General features: G+C 45.5%; 2 protein-coding genes across 4 annotated transcripts in view; one reads left to right on the plus strand and one right to left on the minus strand.

The window, feature by feature from the left end:
- The window catches only part of C1QTNF4 (C1q and TNF related 4), a 31,247-nt gene extending 28,565 nt beyond the window's left edge, over positions 1-2,682 (plus strand). For all 3 annotated transcript variants that reach the window (XM_075927434.1, XM_075927435.1, XM_075927436.1), the window contains one exon: positions 484-2,682. In XM_075927434.1, the coding sequence (XP_075783549.1) occupies positions 484-1,628 (1,145 nt within the window). In that variant the 3' untranslated portion in view covers positions 1,629-2,682. The remainder of the gene's footprint in view (positions 1-483) is intronic.
- A 3,985-nt stretch (positions 2,683-6,667) lies between these two features.
- On the minus strand, positions 6,668-13,136 carry FAM180B (family with sequence similarity 180 member B). The gene is made up of 3 exons (XM_014568648.3): positions 12,682-13,136; positions 10,209-10,288; positions 6,668-7,814 (listed from the first exon to the last, which is right to left on the minus strand). The coding sequence occupies exons 1-3, from the start codon at positions 12,767-12,769 to the stop codon at positions 7,371-7,373; spliced, it is 612 nt and encodes a 203-aa protein (XP_014424134.1). The 5' UTR covers positions 12,770-13,136; the 3' UTR covers positions 6,668-7,370.
- Positions 13,137-13,449: the final 313 nt, after the last annotated feature.

Below are 13,449 nucleotides of genomic sequence, written 5' to 3' on the forward strand. Positions count from 1 at the left end.
ATACAAGGCTAGAAGTTCTACTTCTCATTGGGGAACTTGCACATGGCCCTGGGATCTGAATTAAGCCTTGATCCCAGGTCTTAGTTAGAGCATCTGCCTTCATGTCTACACAGCAACATTATTTCAAAATAACTGCTGGCTGCGTAGACGTGGTCTAAGTTATTTCGAAATAATGTCAAAATACTGTCAAGCTGGAGGTCTTCTTACTCCAACCCCTGTAATCCTCCTTGTACAAGGAGTAAGGGAGGTTGGAGGAAGAATGCTCTGTTTCAAAATAAGTGCTGTGACGTTGCTCAATGTGAGTAGCTTATTTCGAGATAAGCCCTGCTGTGTAGACACACCCACAGCAATCAGAGATGGGACTCAGGATTCAACAAAGCCTGACACAGGCCCTGGAGTCTATGTAACCCTATAGTTCTGGGTTTCACTTGGTGTATAAGTTGAAAATACTTAAGCTAAAATGTTATCCCTTTTTCTTTTCAGATACTAGGATGGCTCTGAGAGCTAAGCTCCTATTTAGCGTCCTCTGCCATGTGGCCTGTACTCTTGTGTATGGCTATCCCACTGATCCTGGAACTGAGTTCCGCTCCGCGTTCTCTGTGGCTAGAACCAGCAGCATGGAAGGGAGTGTTGAGATGGTCATCACCTTTGACAAGGTCTATGTGAACATTGGCAATGACTTTGATCCCAAGACTGGGATGTTTAGATGTCGGATCCCTGGGGCCTATTACTTCTCCTTCACAGTTGGGAAGTACCCCAAGAAAAACTTGTCGGTCATGCTGATGAGGAACAGGAATGAGGTGCAAGTGATAGTGTATGATGAGCATCACCGGAAAGAGCGGAAAGTGGCTAGCCAGAGTGCCATGCTGCAGCTGGACTATGGAGATACAGTCTGGCTGCGTTTACATGGGGACCCTAAGTATGCCCTCTACAGCAATGTAGGCCCATACACAACTTTCAATGGGTATCTCATCTATCCAGATACCTCGGCCTACTTCCAAAATGGTGTGGTCTCTCAAGAGCTGGGGGGAGTAGTAGGACTGCCCCATCCAGCCATTCATCAGCTTTCAGGAGAGCAGAATGAAGCCTCAGAAGGACATATGTTGTCCGATCAGCCAGCCAGAGAACACGACCCTCGCTCTGCATTTTCTGTTGCTCGCTCCCAAAGCCTCTTGGGGACAGATGAGAAGCAAACCCAGCATGAGCCAATCACATTTGACACAGAGTTTGTGAACATTGGAAAGGATTTCAATTCCTCAAGTGGCATCTTCTTGTGCCGCGTGCCAGGCGCATATTACTTCTCCTTCACCATTGGCAAAATGCCTTTTAAGACCATGTCAGTGAAACTTATGAAAAATCACAATGAGGTTCAGGCCATGATCTATGATGACAACCACTCCAAGAGGAGGGAGATGCAGAGCCAAAGCATTATGTTACCTCTGCATTACGGCGACACTGTCTGGCTCTACAGCCACCAGCATGATGGCTACGGTGCCTACAGTAACCATGGCAAGTACATCACCTTCACAGGGTTCCTTATCTATCCAGAGGCTCAGTCAAAGCCACCCCCAAGTCCCAGTTCCCCCACCAAGGTAAAAAATCGAAATGCAGGTGTGAAAGGAACATAAAAGAAGTCAAGATACAGTGGACTTGGGTGCAGGTCCTGGTTGAACATCAACCTCTACTTGACAATGTTAAAGAGCATGCTAATATGTGTCCAGTGCTTTCTTTATGCTGCACGCTCGTGTCCTGACTGCAGGTCCATTGCTGTTTCTGTCATTCATCTGTAGAATGATCTTTGCAGGGTATAGTGTGTGTCCAGTGTTACCATTCAATTTAAGCATAAAGCATGAGGTAGTTTGGGGGCAAGAGCACTGAAATTAGGTGTGATTCAGGGAGCCACTGCAAAAATGCTGGAAGACTGACCGAAGACAACTCCACCCAGAAGGCACAGCATCTGGTGACATCCAGAGGAGGCCTGGGGGAGGAAAAATGTAACTGAAACCAACGTAATAAAAATACAAAAGAAAATGTGCAAAGTTTGCTGACACACACTTTTTGTATAGGTGCAGGACTTGTGTTTATAGCTTGTGTGTATACCTGCCTGCCACACTGATTCTGGTTGGGAGAGAGGTTCTGTGATTGTGTGAAGTACTTTGTGTTTGTAGTATTGTGGAGACTGTTAAACAGAGTTAGACTGTATATCACTGCACCAGAGCGTTTGTGTTTTGTGGGAGGCCAGAGAACTGGAGGTGGAGGACCAATGTTGCCATTTATTGTGAATCTCATAGTATAATAGCTGGTGTTTTGCTTAAAGCCTCAGTTGCTAGAATCCACAGACTGTAAATCCCAGCTTTCATAACAGCCCCTCCCACCAGTAAGTCTCTAGTTCTTGTAGTTATGGAGAAAAGTTTGGAAAAAAAAAACTATGCATGCCATAAAAGCTTCTAATCAAGAAGGCAAGTAAAAACAACCCAAAATGTGTATTTTTAAAATCTCCTGATTTGTGGGGTGTCCAGCTCACGATTTTTTAACTTTAAGGGATGGTAATATACATGTATGTATGGCTGTATAATGTGATACTGATTGTACTGAACTGTACCACTGCCAAGAAATGGGCATTCTTAATATTATGGTATGGCTAGTCTTCATAATACAACATTTTGTTTCCTTGTTGCTCTACCTATCCCTGCCTTATGGTGGTGGCGTCCCCCTACTTCCATGGTATAAGAGATTATTTCTCTACCCATGCTTTCATAGTCGGGGGCTTTGTCTAGACTGGCCAGTTTTTCCGGAAAATCAGCCGCTTTTCCGGAAAAACTTGCCAGCTGTCTACACTGGCCGCTTGAATTTCCGCAAAAGCACTGACTTCCTACTGTAAGAAATCAGTGCTTCTTATGGAAATACTATTCTGCACCCATTCAGGCAAAAGTCCCTTTTGCGCAAAGCTTTTGTGCAGAAGGGCCCGTGTAGACAGCTCAGATTTGTTTTCCGCAAAAAAGCCCCGATCGCGAAAGCGCATCTAGATTGGCACGGACGCTTTTCCACAAGAAAAACTTTTCCGTTAAAAGCATTTCTGGAAAATCATGCCAATCTAGACACAGCCCTTATCTTTGCTCCACACTGTTCCAGTGGCTTCATTCCTGCTATAGAGGGACTAATGTAAGTGGCACTAAGATTGCAGGAGGCTGGGTGCAGAGGTAGCACTGTAGACTGAGAGGTGATCGGAACCCAAGAATTCAGTGGCTATTAGGGGGCTCCTCAGAACTATGGGATTAAGGTCTTGTATGAGATCTGTGTTAAAATGTCAGCTTCACTCCCAAATTTAGCAAGGCTTTATAGGTCTTAGCCTAAACTTTGGCTGAAACTTGTCATCCACTTGGCTTCATTTACAGTCTTTGTTCATTGCTCCAGGGGTGGGGAACCTAAAGCTACCCCTGGCTTGTCTGGATCTGGACCCTAAGGCTTGAGGCTTTCCCCCAGCATTGGGAAGCCTGTGCTGGTGCTCCAGCCCCTCACCACCTCCCTACAAGGCTGGAACACACCAAATCTATGAGTCTGGACTCCCGCCCTCTAGGCTCTGGTGTACAAGGCGAATGTCTTTCCCTTTCTTAGCAGGGGTACACATCAGAGAGGGTTTGGTTTTGGGTTTTTTGGGGTTGTTTTGCTTCTCACTTGTTTGTGGCTCCTGAATGATTTTTCTATGTTTCAGTGGCCCCCAACCCAAAAAAGGTTCCCTGCCCCTGGTTCAAGAGAAGATAAAGCCTCTAACCTAATGACCCATGAGAACCTCCTTATCATAGACCCTAATCAAATCCCATAGTCTCAACCAAGAAAGATGCATCTCACATAGGGTCTTTACTCAAACTTTGGTAATACTATAGTCTCAAATCTTTCACCCTCTTGTGAAACCCAAACTGAGCCTTAGGTATATTTCAAGTTCTCTGCCTCAAACTATATTAACCTCATGGAACTCTCACCCTACACAACTGAGGCTACGTCTACACTGCAGGCTTCTTGTGCAAGAAGCTTTTATCGGAAGAGATCTTCCGCAAAAACTTCTTGCGCAAGAGCACGTCCACATTGCAAAAGTGTGTCAAAGAAGCGATGCGCTCTTGTGAAAGAGAGCGTCCACACTGAATAGACACTCTCTCGAAAGTAAGCACTAATTGGTATGCACAGAATGGCCATGAGGGCATCTGTTGCTTTTTCCTCTTTCCGTGCAAATCCCACCTTTCCCCGTCCACACATGCCTTTTTGCGAAAGAACCCTTTCACAAAAAGGCTTCTTCCTTGTAGAAAGAGGAATACCAATTGTGCAAAAACCCCTCTGTTCTTTCGATTATCTTCCACAAAAATGTGCATGAGGTGTGGACGCTCTGTAAAAAACTGTACACTAAAAAAATGTGTACACTGAAAAACTCTGTAGTGTAGACATAAATGGGTGAAGGGGAAGAAATAAGAACATACAAAGAGGTATAGGATTACAACAAGAGGCAGCATTTATATTTTACATCCACTTTCCAGAAGTTAGAATGCAAACAAGATCCTGGTCCCAACTTCTACACGCTTTGCATGACTTATGCCTTGCAAACTCCAGGTTTTTTTCCTGTAAAACTGTAACTCTGACCTTTTAAAATTATTCTGTGTCCCAAAATCTACTTGCTTATGGGCCTGCCATTATTGGGTTACTGCTTCTCATCTCCATCTGTCAGAAAATGAGAGAAATATAAACTAGGTCAAAAGTTAATTGCTGCTGTTGGGAATGTCTTTTGTCTGCATGCATTTCTGAAAGTGGCTCCCCTGTGGAAGTTGTGAATCTAGTGAAACTGTGTGGGAAGTATGACACTAACCATCAAAGCACAGGCTATAGAGCAGAGTTGGGCAAAAAATAGCCCGTGGGCCGCATCCTGCCCACCACGCCACTGGATCTAGCCCGTGGACACAGCAGGGAACCCCAGACATGCTCCCTGCTTGCCTCTCCCCATCCGCACGCTGCTCAGAAAAGTGGCTGTCGGGCCATTTCTCTTTCAAACTGTGAGCCCAAAGAGGAGGGGGGAAGGCTTCATAAGTGGCCCCTACCCCCACTACAATTACATTGGCCATTTTTTGGCCAGAAATCAGCCACTGGATGCTGCCTGTTTGAATAACAGGCTGCCACAAAGCACCACACCTCCTCCCCTCTGGCTTGTAGTTATTCACACACATGGTCCTGAAGCCTGTGTGAGGACAGGGCATGCAGGCTGGCTGGCTGAGAAACATGCTGGGCTGCTGGCTTGGAGTCACCCAGGTAAGACTCCTGACCAGAACCTGCCTCTGGCACCCCAGTCCCTCCTTTCCCCAACTATCTGTCCCCCAGTCCACATTCCCAAAATCTCTGTCCCCCTCCTGCACCCATACCCCCTCCCAAATCCGGCACCCCAATCCCTTGCCCCAGATCACAATCCCCTTGTAACCTAGGTCACAATCCAAAAATCCTGCACCCTAATTCCCTGCCCTAGGTCAAAATGCAAACCTACACCCCGCCCCCCCCATACCCAAAGCCTCTGACCTAGGTCACAATCCCCTCCTGCCCTAAATCATAATCCAAATCCTTGCACCCCAATCCAAAGCCCCAGGTTACAACTGCCTTCTTCATCCAATCTCCATCCCAGAGCCTGCACTTCCTCCATTAATATCATGGAAAAGTGTGGTCCTTGACCACTTTCCAAAATCTTGGAGTGTCCCCCCATTAAAAAATATTGCCCATCCTTGCTATAGAGGCTCACGATTAGTGCATCTGTGGTCTAAGTGGGGGACTCACCACAAACTGAGAAACCAATATAAAATAAAACTCACCTGAACGAACTGAAAATTGTTTTTAATACCAGGCTGCAAGGAGTATGAAAAAAAAACCATAATTGAGCTCTCTATATTTTTATTGATTGAACTCCTTATTATAAAGATAATGATTATCACATATCTAGAAGAGGTAAAATCTTCTAAACACATAACTGGATCCCCATCTTCAAAAGTTTAGTAGATAAGATATAAGCAAATACCCATTCTGTACTAATATGATGTGGGAAATTATACCAGAAGAGTTCATGGAATCAGTATATTTTCAGGTGTTTTTGGAATGAAATGAATGTACATTATTTGGGAAACTGTTCTAGGAATATAACATAAATCACCACAGAGTGCAGTCATCTATAATGTGCAACACAGCAGCTGTAAAAACAGCACTACTATGCCACACAGAGTATGTCTACACTTACACCCTCTTTCGAGAGAGGGATGCAAATGAAGACATTCGAAATTGCAAATGAAGCCGGGATTAAAATACCCCACGCTTCATTTGCATATTTGCATTATGGCACTATTTCGAATTAACTGAGGGTATGTCTACACTACCCCCCTAGTTCGAACTAGGGGGGGTAATGTAGTCATAGGGAGTTGCAAATGAAGCCCGGGATTTGAATTTCCCGGGCTTCATTTGCATAAAGCTGGCCGGCGCCCTTTTTAAATGCCGGCTAGGTCGGATCCCGTGCCACGCGGCTACACGTGGCACGGGGTCCGACCTAGCCGGCATTTAAAAAGGGCGTCGGCCGGCTTTATGCAAATGAAGCCCGGGAAATTCAAATCCCGGGCTTCATTTGCAACTCCATATGACTACATTACCCCCCCCCAGTTCAAACTTGGGGGGTAGTGTAGACATACCCAGACACTGTTAAGATGCGGTTATTTCGAGAGAAAACCCTTTTCTCGAAATAACAGGTAAACCTCATTGTATGAGGAATAAGGGTTATTTCGAGAGAAGGGTTTTCTCTCGAAATAACCGTGTCTTAACAGCGTCTGTTATTTCAAAATAGAGCGAATTTTAAAATAGCTCCATAACACAAATATGCAAATGAAGCATGGGATATTTAAATCCCAGCTTCATTTGCAATTTCGAATGTCTTTATTTGCATCCCTCTCTTGAAAGAGGGTGCAAGTGTAGACATACCCATAGTGTGTTACTGTATGAAGAAAAGATACTGTAGCCAACTGCAACCATGGGGAATTCAGGGAGGCAAACTAGAATTACTTGAGATGGAATTCAGTCATTACAGGCTAATACCTGAATCATTATCGCTAATGGTTGGCAGTGATGGCAAAAGTGCATCTCAGAAGTATCCTCTATGGAGGTTCTAAGGAGATAATGCAGGCCTTGTTTCACACTTAAAGATGGGACAATAGCTGATTGATAAATTCCTAGGATGTTGCCAGTACAATACAGAAAGCAAAAGAGGAAGAACGGTGGCAGTTCTGCACAGTAACCAGCATAATCTGGGATGAGTGGCACCACTCTGAATAACAAGAATGCAACTGAATCTCCTCGTGTCCATATTTTTACTCAGTGCCTCTCTTCATCATGGCAGGGTTGGAATGATACATTTTTTTCAGGGAGGTTAAATAAAAAGGCTTCTCCTTCCAGGGCCAGGAAGCTAGGAGAGTGGAATTTGCAGGGCAGAATCCCTTGCAGAGATCATGGATGATTTCATCAACTAGCTGAGAAAAGAAACTGATCCAGAGATTTTTGTCCAAGCCCTGAATGGAACGAATCTGATAAGCGCAGTAAACACTGGTGAAGAGAAGCTGATCAAACTCTACTAGACTCAGGGGGGCATCTGCCTGTGAAAGATATTCCAGCTGCTCCTTGATCCCTTCTGGTGTCTTAGGAACCTGGTGCTGGAAGATCTGGAGCAGTCGCTTTGTTGAACGCAGAGAGGCCAGTTCCTCATCTTGCAGTCTGATTGTCTTGTTAGCCTCAATCTCTAGTCCTTCCCAGAACAACTGGAAGAGGAGGACAGTATAAGAACAAGAAGTCTAGGGCCAGTCACTTTAAATTGCGCCACATTTAACTTGGCGCCCTAGGCAACTGCTTAGTTCGCCTATATGGACAGGCCACCCTTGTTCCCCTCCCTCACCTCTCATTTCACTCACAGCAGCTTGTCTTATCATATTAGCCAAGGGTAGCCTGGCTTCTAAGTAATTCAAAATAAAAGGAGAAAGTGGCTATTTTCATTATGGGGAGAAAAAGGGAATCACGGAGAAGTTATTGCTAGGAGCCAGAGCACCTTAAAACCAGTTCATAAAATCATGAGTCATGGTAGTATCACAAGGGCTTGCAATGCTTCTTGCCCCATTTGACATATTTGGGCAGAGACTCCTCTTACCTCCCTTTCTGGGCCTGTTCCCTTTCTGCCTTCCCTAACTTGCACCTTTAAGTTCCCTATTTCTGCCTCTAGCATGCCACTTCTCTGTGTCCCACAGAGGGTGCAGACTTTCCATAGGGGAGAGCAAGAGATTAAAAAATCCTATGTCTTGTTCAGTGCTAATGAATTTCTGTTCCAAACTCAGTTACCTTTGCCAGTGCAATCACTACATTTCGGTGTGGGATATGGTTAAGCCTCTCTTCAAGCCTTCACTTGTCTAGCCCCTTATTCCTTGGATCCTTCTCTGCTTCACCTTGCATCTCCCCCACTTTGTATCTAGCTCTTTCCCTTCGCTTTGGTGAAGCCGGGTAGCAGCTGATTCCTCCTACCTCCTGTGCACCCAGCACTTAGCTGTTACTAGACCTGCCAGCTACACACCTCGCCGCGAGGCCGCAAGTTGTCCCGCTCGGCCTGCCCACAGCAGCGGCTTTTCCCTGGGGCATAGCCCTGGGCCCCGCTCCCGGCCGGCTCCTGCACGGGACTCAGCCCTGCCACGAGGGAGGGGGCGCACTGGACGCGCCAGTGAGAGAGGGAACAATTCCAGCGGGGCAGGGTGTCGCCTCTGTGGGAGCTGCACGGCCCCACACGTGGGGGTGGGGGAGCTGCGCAGCCCCATTCTCGGACGCGATTTCTCCTGACACGCTCGGGTTGTCCTCGCCTGCCCTCCGGCAGGGCGGAGCGCCCCGCTCCATGCGGTGGCCTGATCCGGTATCTGAGCTGCCGCACGCCCCGCCCCCAGGGGGCTCTGCACTTCCATGCAGCCCTAGCAGGGGCCCGCCAGCCCCGCGCCTTTTGGAACCGGCACCGCTGGGAATACAGTGCAACTCGCGGCCGCTGGGCGCCCTGCTGCTCCAGCCCGGCACGGACCTGCCGGCTGCTCTCGAGCGCGCAGCGATTCTCTTCCAGCGCGCCCGTCAACTGGAGGGTCGAGCCAAAGGCGCCACCTTGTGGAACAGGTTGTGGCGACGGGAGATTTTACTCTTGCGTCCACTTTAATAGAGAGCCAAGGGGGGTGAGATCTGGCTTTTGTTGCACCAGCTTCTGCTACTGACGGCTCTGACGAAGAGCTCTGTATGCAGTAAGAGATATTATCTTACCACCTTGTCTCTCTAGTATCTTGGGACCAACACTGGCTTCAGCAACATAGGATATTTCCTATGGTCCTTTCAAGAAGTTCCAGGCAGAACTCACCGGTAAATCTAGCCCTTCACCCTGGCACCAAGCTGGCTAACTTTTGCCCTGGCTCAGGGACCTCCTTCATATCTGCTTTCTCTGGGTTCATTTGAAAAAGTGTTCCTATTGCAGAAAGAGCTGTCCCATTCACTTATTAGCATCTTAAGTGCTAACCCACCCCCTGAAAGTGCCATAATTAATCCTTCCTTCTTCAGAGCATAAGCCAACCACTAACTCATATGTTGGGAAGGTTATTCTATAATTATCCATTGTGGGGGGTTTTCTAAAGCATTTGGCATTGGCTACCAATAGAGACAGGATGCTGGATTAGTTGGACCTCACTGGTCTCATTCACTATGGCAATGACTTGGTGGAGATGCACACTAAGGGTGAGCCTACACAGCACCCTTTCCTCAAAATAAGCTATGCAATTTGACCTACACAAATTACGTAGCTTATTTCTATGTTAATTCAAAATAAGGCGCTATTCCAAAATGCCCCTTATCTCTCATGCAATGAGGTTTACAGTGACATTGGAACAGCAAGCCTGTTATATTTTGATATAATGAGCTTGCTCTTAAGACGTGGAATAGCTATTTCAAGATACTGGAGGTATCCCGAAATATGTCCTCTGTGTAGACATATCCTAAGGCATCTTCTAGAGTCCCTGAAATAGAAAAACAACGAGAACTAGCTGAACATTTGAGTGTTTAAAGCTGGATTGGTCAGGATCGCTCCATCCACAGGAGCTCCCACACTCTCATCCTTTCCCAGAGTCCCAGAGCATAACCCAAATGACCTCTAGAATGATGTTGGCATCCTCCAGCTTGTCATAAAACACATTGTCATCAGCATGGCCTTCAGTGTGAAGTTGCCCATCTGGAAAACATTAAGAGAGCAACAGCTTAACACATACTCCCTATTGTGTCTCAGTAACCAAGTCTATCTGTCTTGGATATTTCTGATGTGTGTATTCCTGTGATATGCAAGGTTGTGAAAATACAGCATTCCCAGCCTATGTTTACACTGCATGGTTATTTCAAAATAATTTTGAAATAATGGGCTTTTTACTCCAGCTTCTGTAACCTTCATTTCATGAGGAGTAAGGGAAGTTGAAGGAAGTATTCTTCCTTTGACTTCCTACTGTGTAGACAGCACCAAAAGCCAAGTTAAGCGACTTCAACTTCAGCTACACAATTAATATATCTGAAGTTGCATATCTTAACTCGACTTTAGTTTGCAGTGTAGACGTACCCCCAACATGTATAGACATGCAGCCTGATAACTCTCCTTGAGCTAGTGCTTAAAAATAACAAGATGGCTGCAGTAGCTCAGGCTAACCATCCGGGATGCCATCAGAGTCACACTGCTATTTTTAGACACTAGATTGAACAAGGATAGCATGTGTATGTCTACCTACACTGGAAATTACACCTCCCAGCTGCTGTGGAGATGTATCCTAAGTGTTAAAGAGTGAGTCTAACCATTGGATTTGGGGGAGCAGAATTGGGCTTTTATAAAGGAGATAAGCAGGTTAAAGAAAGGGAAAGGAGGATTTGAGGACATTAACCCCTTATTCCTAGCAAGTATCATTCTGGCGGTGGAATATCAGAGAGCTAAAGTACCTACTTTGGCAAGTCTGTAGGAAAACCCTCATGCTGGGTTTTCTCTCTCTCCCATGTGGTCTGAGAAAGATTCTGAATTGCTCTCCTTCAGTGACTGTTTTGTAGCATCAGCCTCCAGGAATACATATTATGCAGTTACATATGAACCATTAGGATACCACCCAAATCCTGGATGGATGTCACCTGGGGCTTTGGCTCATGTCAAAGGGGTTTAAGCTGAGTGAGGTGAACACTGTATCAGGGAGTAAGAGTTTCTGGCCACTGGAAAGTAGCACTAAATTATGATTTTGTGACACAGGTCTCCTTCTTTTCTTGACCTGTACTAATGTATACTAGCTCTCTTTCTATTAGTTCCAGACTTCTCCTTCAGGCCAGGAAAGAGAAAGCAGGGTTAGGTTGGGTGGGCCAGGATTGGGAAGCGACTAGCATTAAACAGAATTTTATGCAGAAAGACAGTGCTGGGAGAAGGAATGAGAGGCTGGCTGTCTTTTTGATGAGGGGAGATCTGGTCCTCATGTGAAGCAGTTTATGTTGGGTAAACTAGCTGCAAGTACTCAGCATATTTGTCTGTGGGATCCCAAGAGTTAAAATTAGCAGGTGCACTTAATGAACAGAAATGTGATTTAATCTTTTAATTATGTGGTGCTTCTACCAAAATCAGCTTTCAACTTTCCATTCTTGAGGACAGTTCTCCATGGGAATGTTAAGAGCTGTTTAGAAATGGATACTGGTTTCCCTTCTGCCTGAGGGAAGGTTCATTTCTTTACACAGCTGCAGGCTCCCTGATCAAATCCAGATGTGCTTTCAGAATGTTATTTGGGATTCTAGCTGCTATTTCCATCTCCTCAGTGCACATTCCAGCAAGGCTCGTCTCAAGTAAAGAAACTGCACCCTCTGAAAGCTGCTTTTCTGGACTTCTGCTAGTGGCTACCTGACTGCCATTCCACCTTCTGACTACAGCTAAGTTTGCAGATGTCTTTACTGGGGAACATCCAGCCAGCTGCAGGGTTTTAATAAACTAACAGAATAATCCTCAAATTACTCCTACTAATATTTTTAAATTCCATTCTCTGTGACAGTGTATAAGTTGAGTAAAACATAAGAAATATTTGAAAATAATTGTCCCAACTTTCTTCAGAAGTAGAAGCTGTTCTCATAGGGCTTCCTTCACAATCTTTCCTCATCAATAGCTTAGTAAAGACACATGGAAAAGCTTTCTCCAGTGGGGACTGAAGGAGTCTTGCCTCCTGTCTTGAAGAGTGGTGGTAGATCTGCCTTACAAGAACAGACAGTGGGTCTCTCACATAGGGGACATATGAGCACTGCATAGGAAATAATTCAGCAAGCGACCTTCTGTAAGTGTCAACAAAGACTGTAAAGGCATAAAAGGCATTTGGGGGGGACAAATAAGTACTATATGTCAGGAGTAGATCCCTCTCAATTTTCCCAGAGACAAACTCTGCAATCCCTCTTCCCTCTGACAGAATAGAGTCCAGCACTGAGAGCAAATGATTTGTGCTCTATCACAGAAAGTTGTTTTTGTCAATTTAGCCAACCCTCTGGCCTATTTGGGATTTAGGTAAAACCCATCACCCATGCACATTTGCTTTGCAGAGCAGCCTCCTCCCTTGCAGGTGCATCTCCTACCTGTCTGCCTCCATGGTCCAGCAAACACACAGAGGACCAGAGCAATCCACATCCAGGTTCTGAGCTGCAGCTGGAGCATGGGTGCCATGCCCGGTAAAGGTCCCCACCACTGATTCTGTAGATAAATATCTTGGGTGAAGTGAGAGCTGTTTACTGTGGCTTCTCTCCTCCTTTTCTCTAATCCCAGCAGCCTCCGCTGAAATGGATCCTCCCTTCTCTCTGATTCCAGTCCAGGGAAGGGCCTGCTGTTGAATTGTCTGTTCCCAAAGACTATTTTCCATTACAATCTGGAAACTTTAAGACTTTGTTGTTTAGTTGTTGGAAGAATTCTGATTTTTCCACCTAAGTATTTTAATGGGAAATTTCTAATTCCAAGAGATTTTCCATTTAAACATGTAACAAACAGTTTAATCTAATTTCCCTGTGAAGTGTGAATATCCTCATCCTCCCCACACCAGAATGCTTTTTCTCAGCTCCCTGGCTTCCTTTTACATGTTCTGCTTATTAAGTTTGGAATTTTGAAAACAATCTTGAAATGTCACAGCAGGCTGGGGTTGGCAGCCTCTATAGGCACCACAGCAGGACAACAGCATCCAAGATATTCAGTCTGACAAAGGAAAGGTGAATTCTTTCAACTGTAGAAAACCTCCTGAAGGGAATGTTTAGTACAATGATCTGTCAAACGACAAAGACAAAAGCCAGTTAGCTTACTGCCCACTTGTGTGACTGACTTCTGCATCACAATAAACAAGACTAGCTTTCAGTTTT

This window comes from Pelodiscus sinensis, chromosome 4 (assembly GCF_049634645.1).
Source record: "Pelodiscus sinensis isolate JC-2024 chromosome 4, ASM4963464v1, whole genome shotgun sequence".
Taxonomy (NCBI): domain Eukaryota; kingdom Metazoa; phylum Chordata; order Testudines; family Trionychidae; genus Pelodiscus; species Pelodiscus sinensis.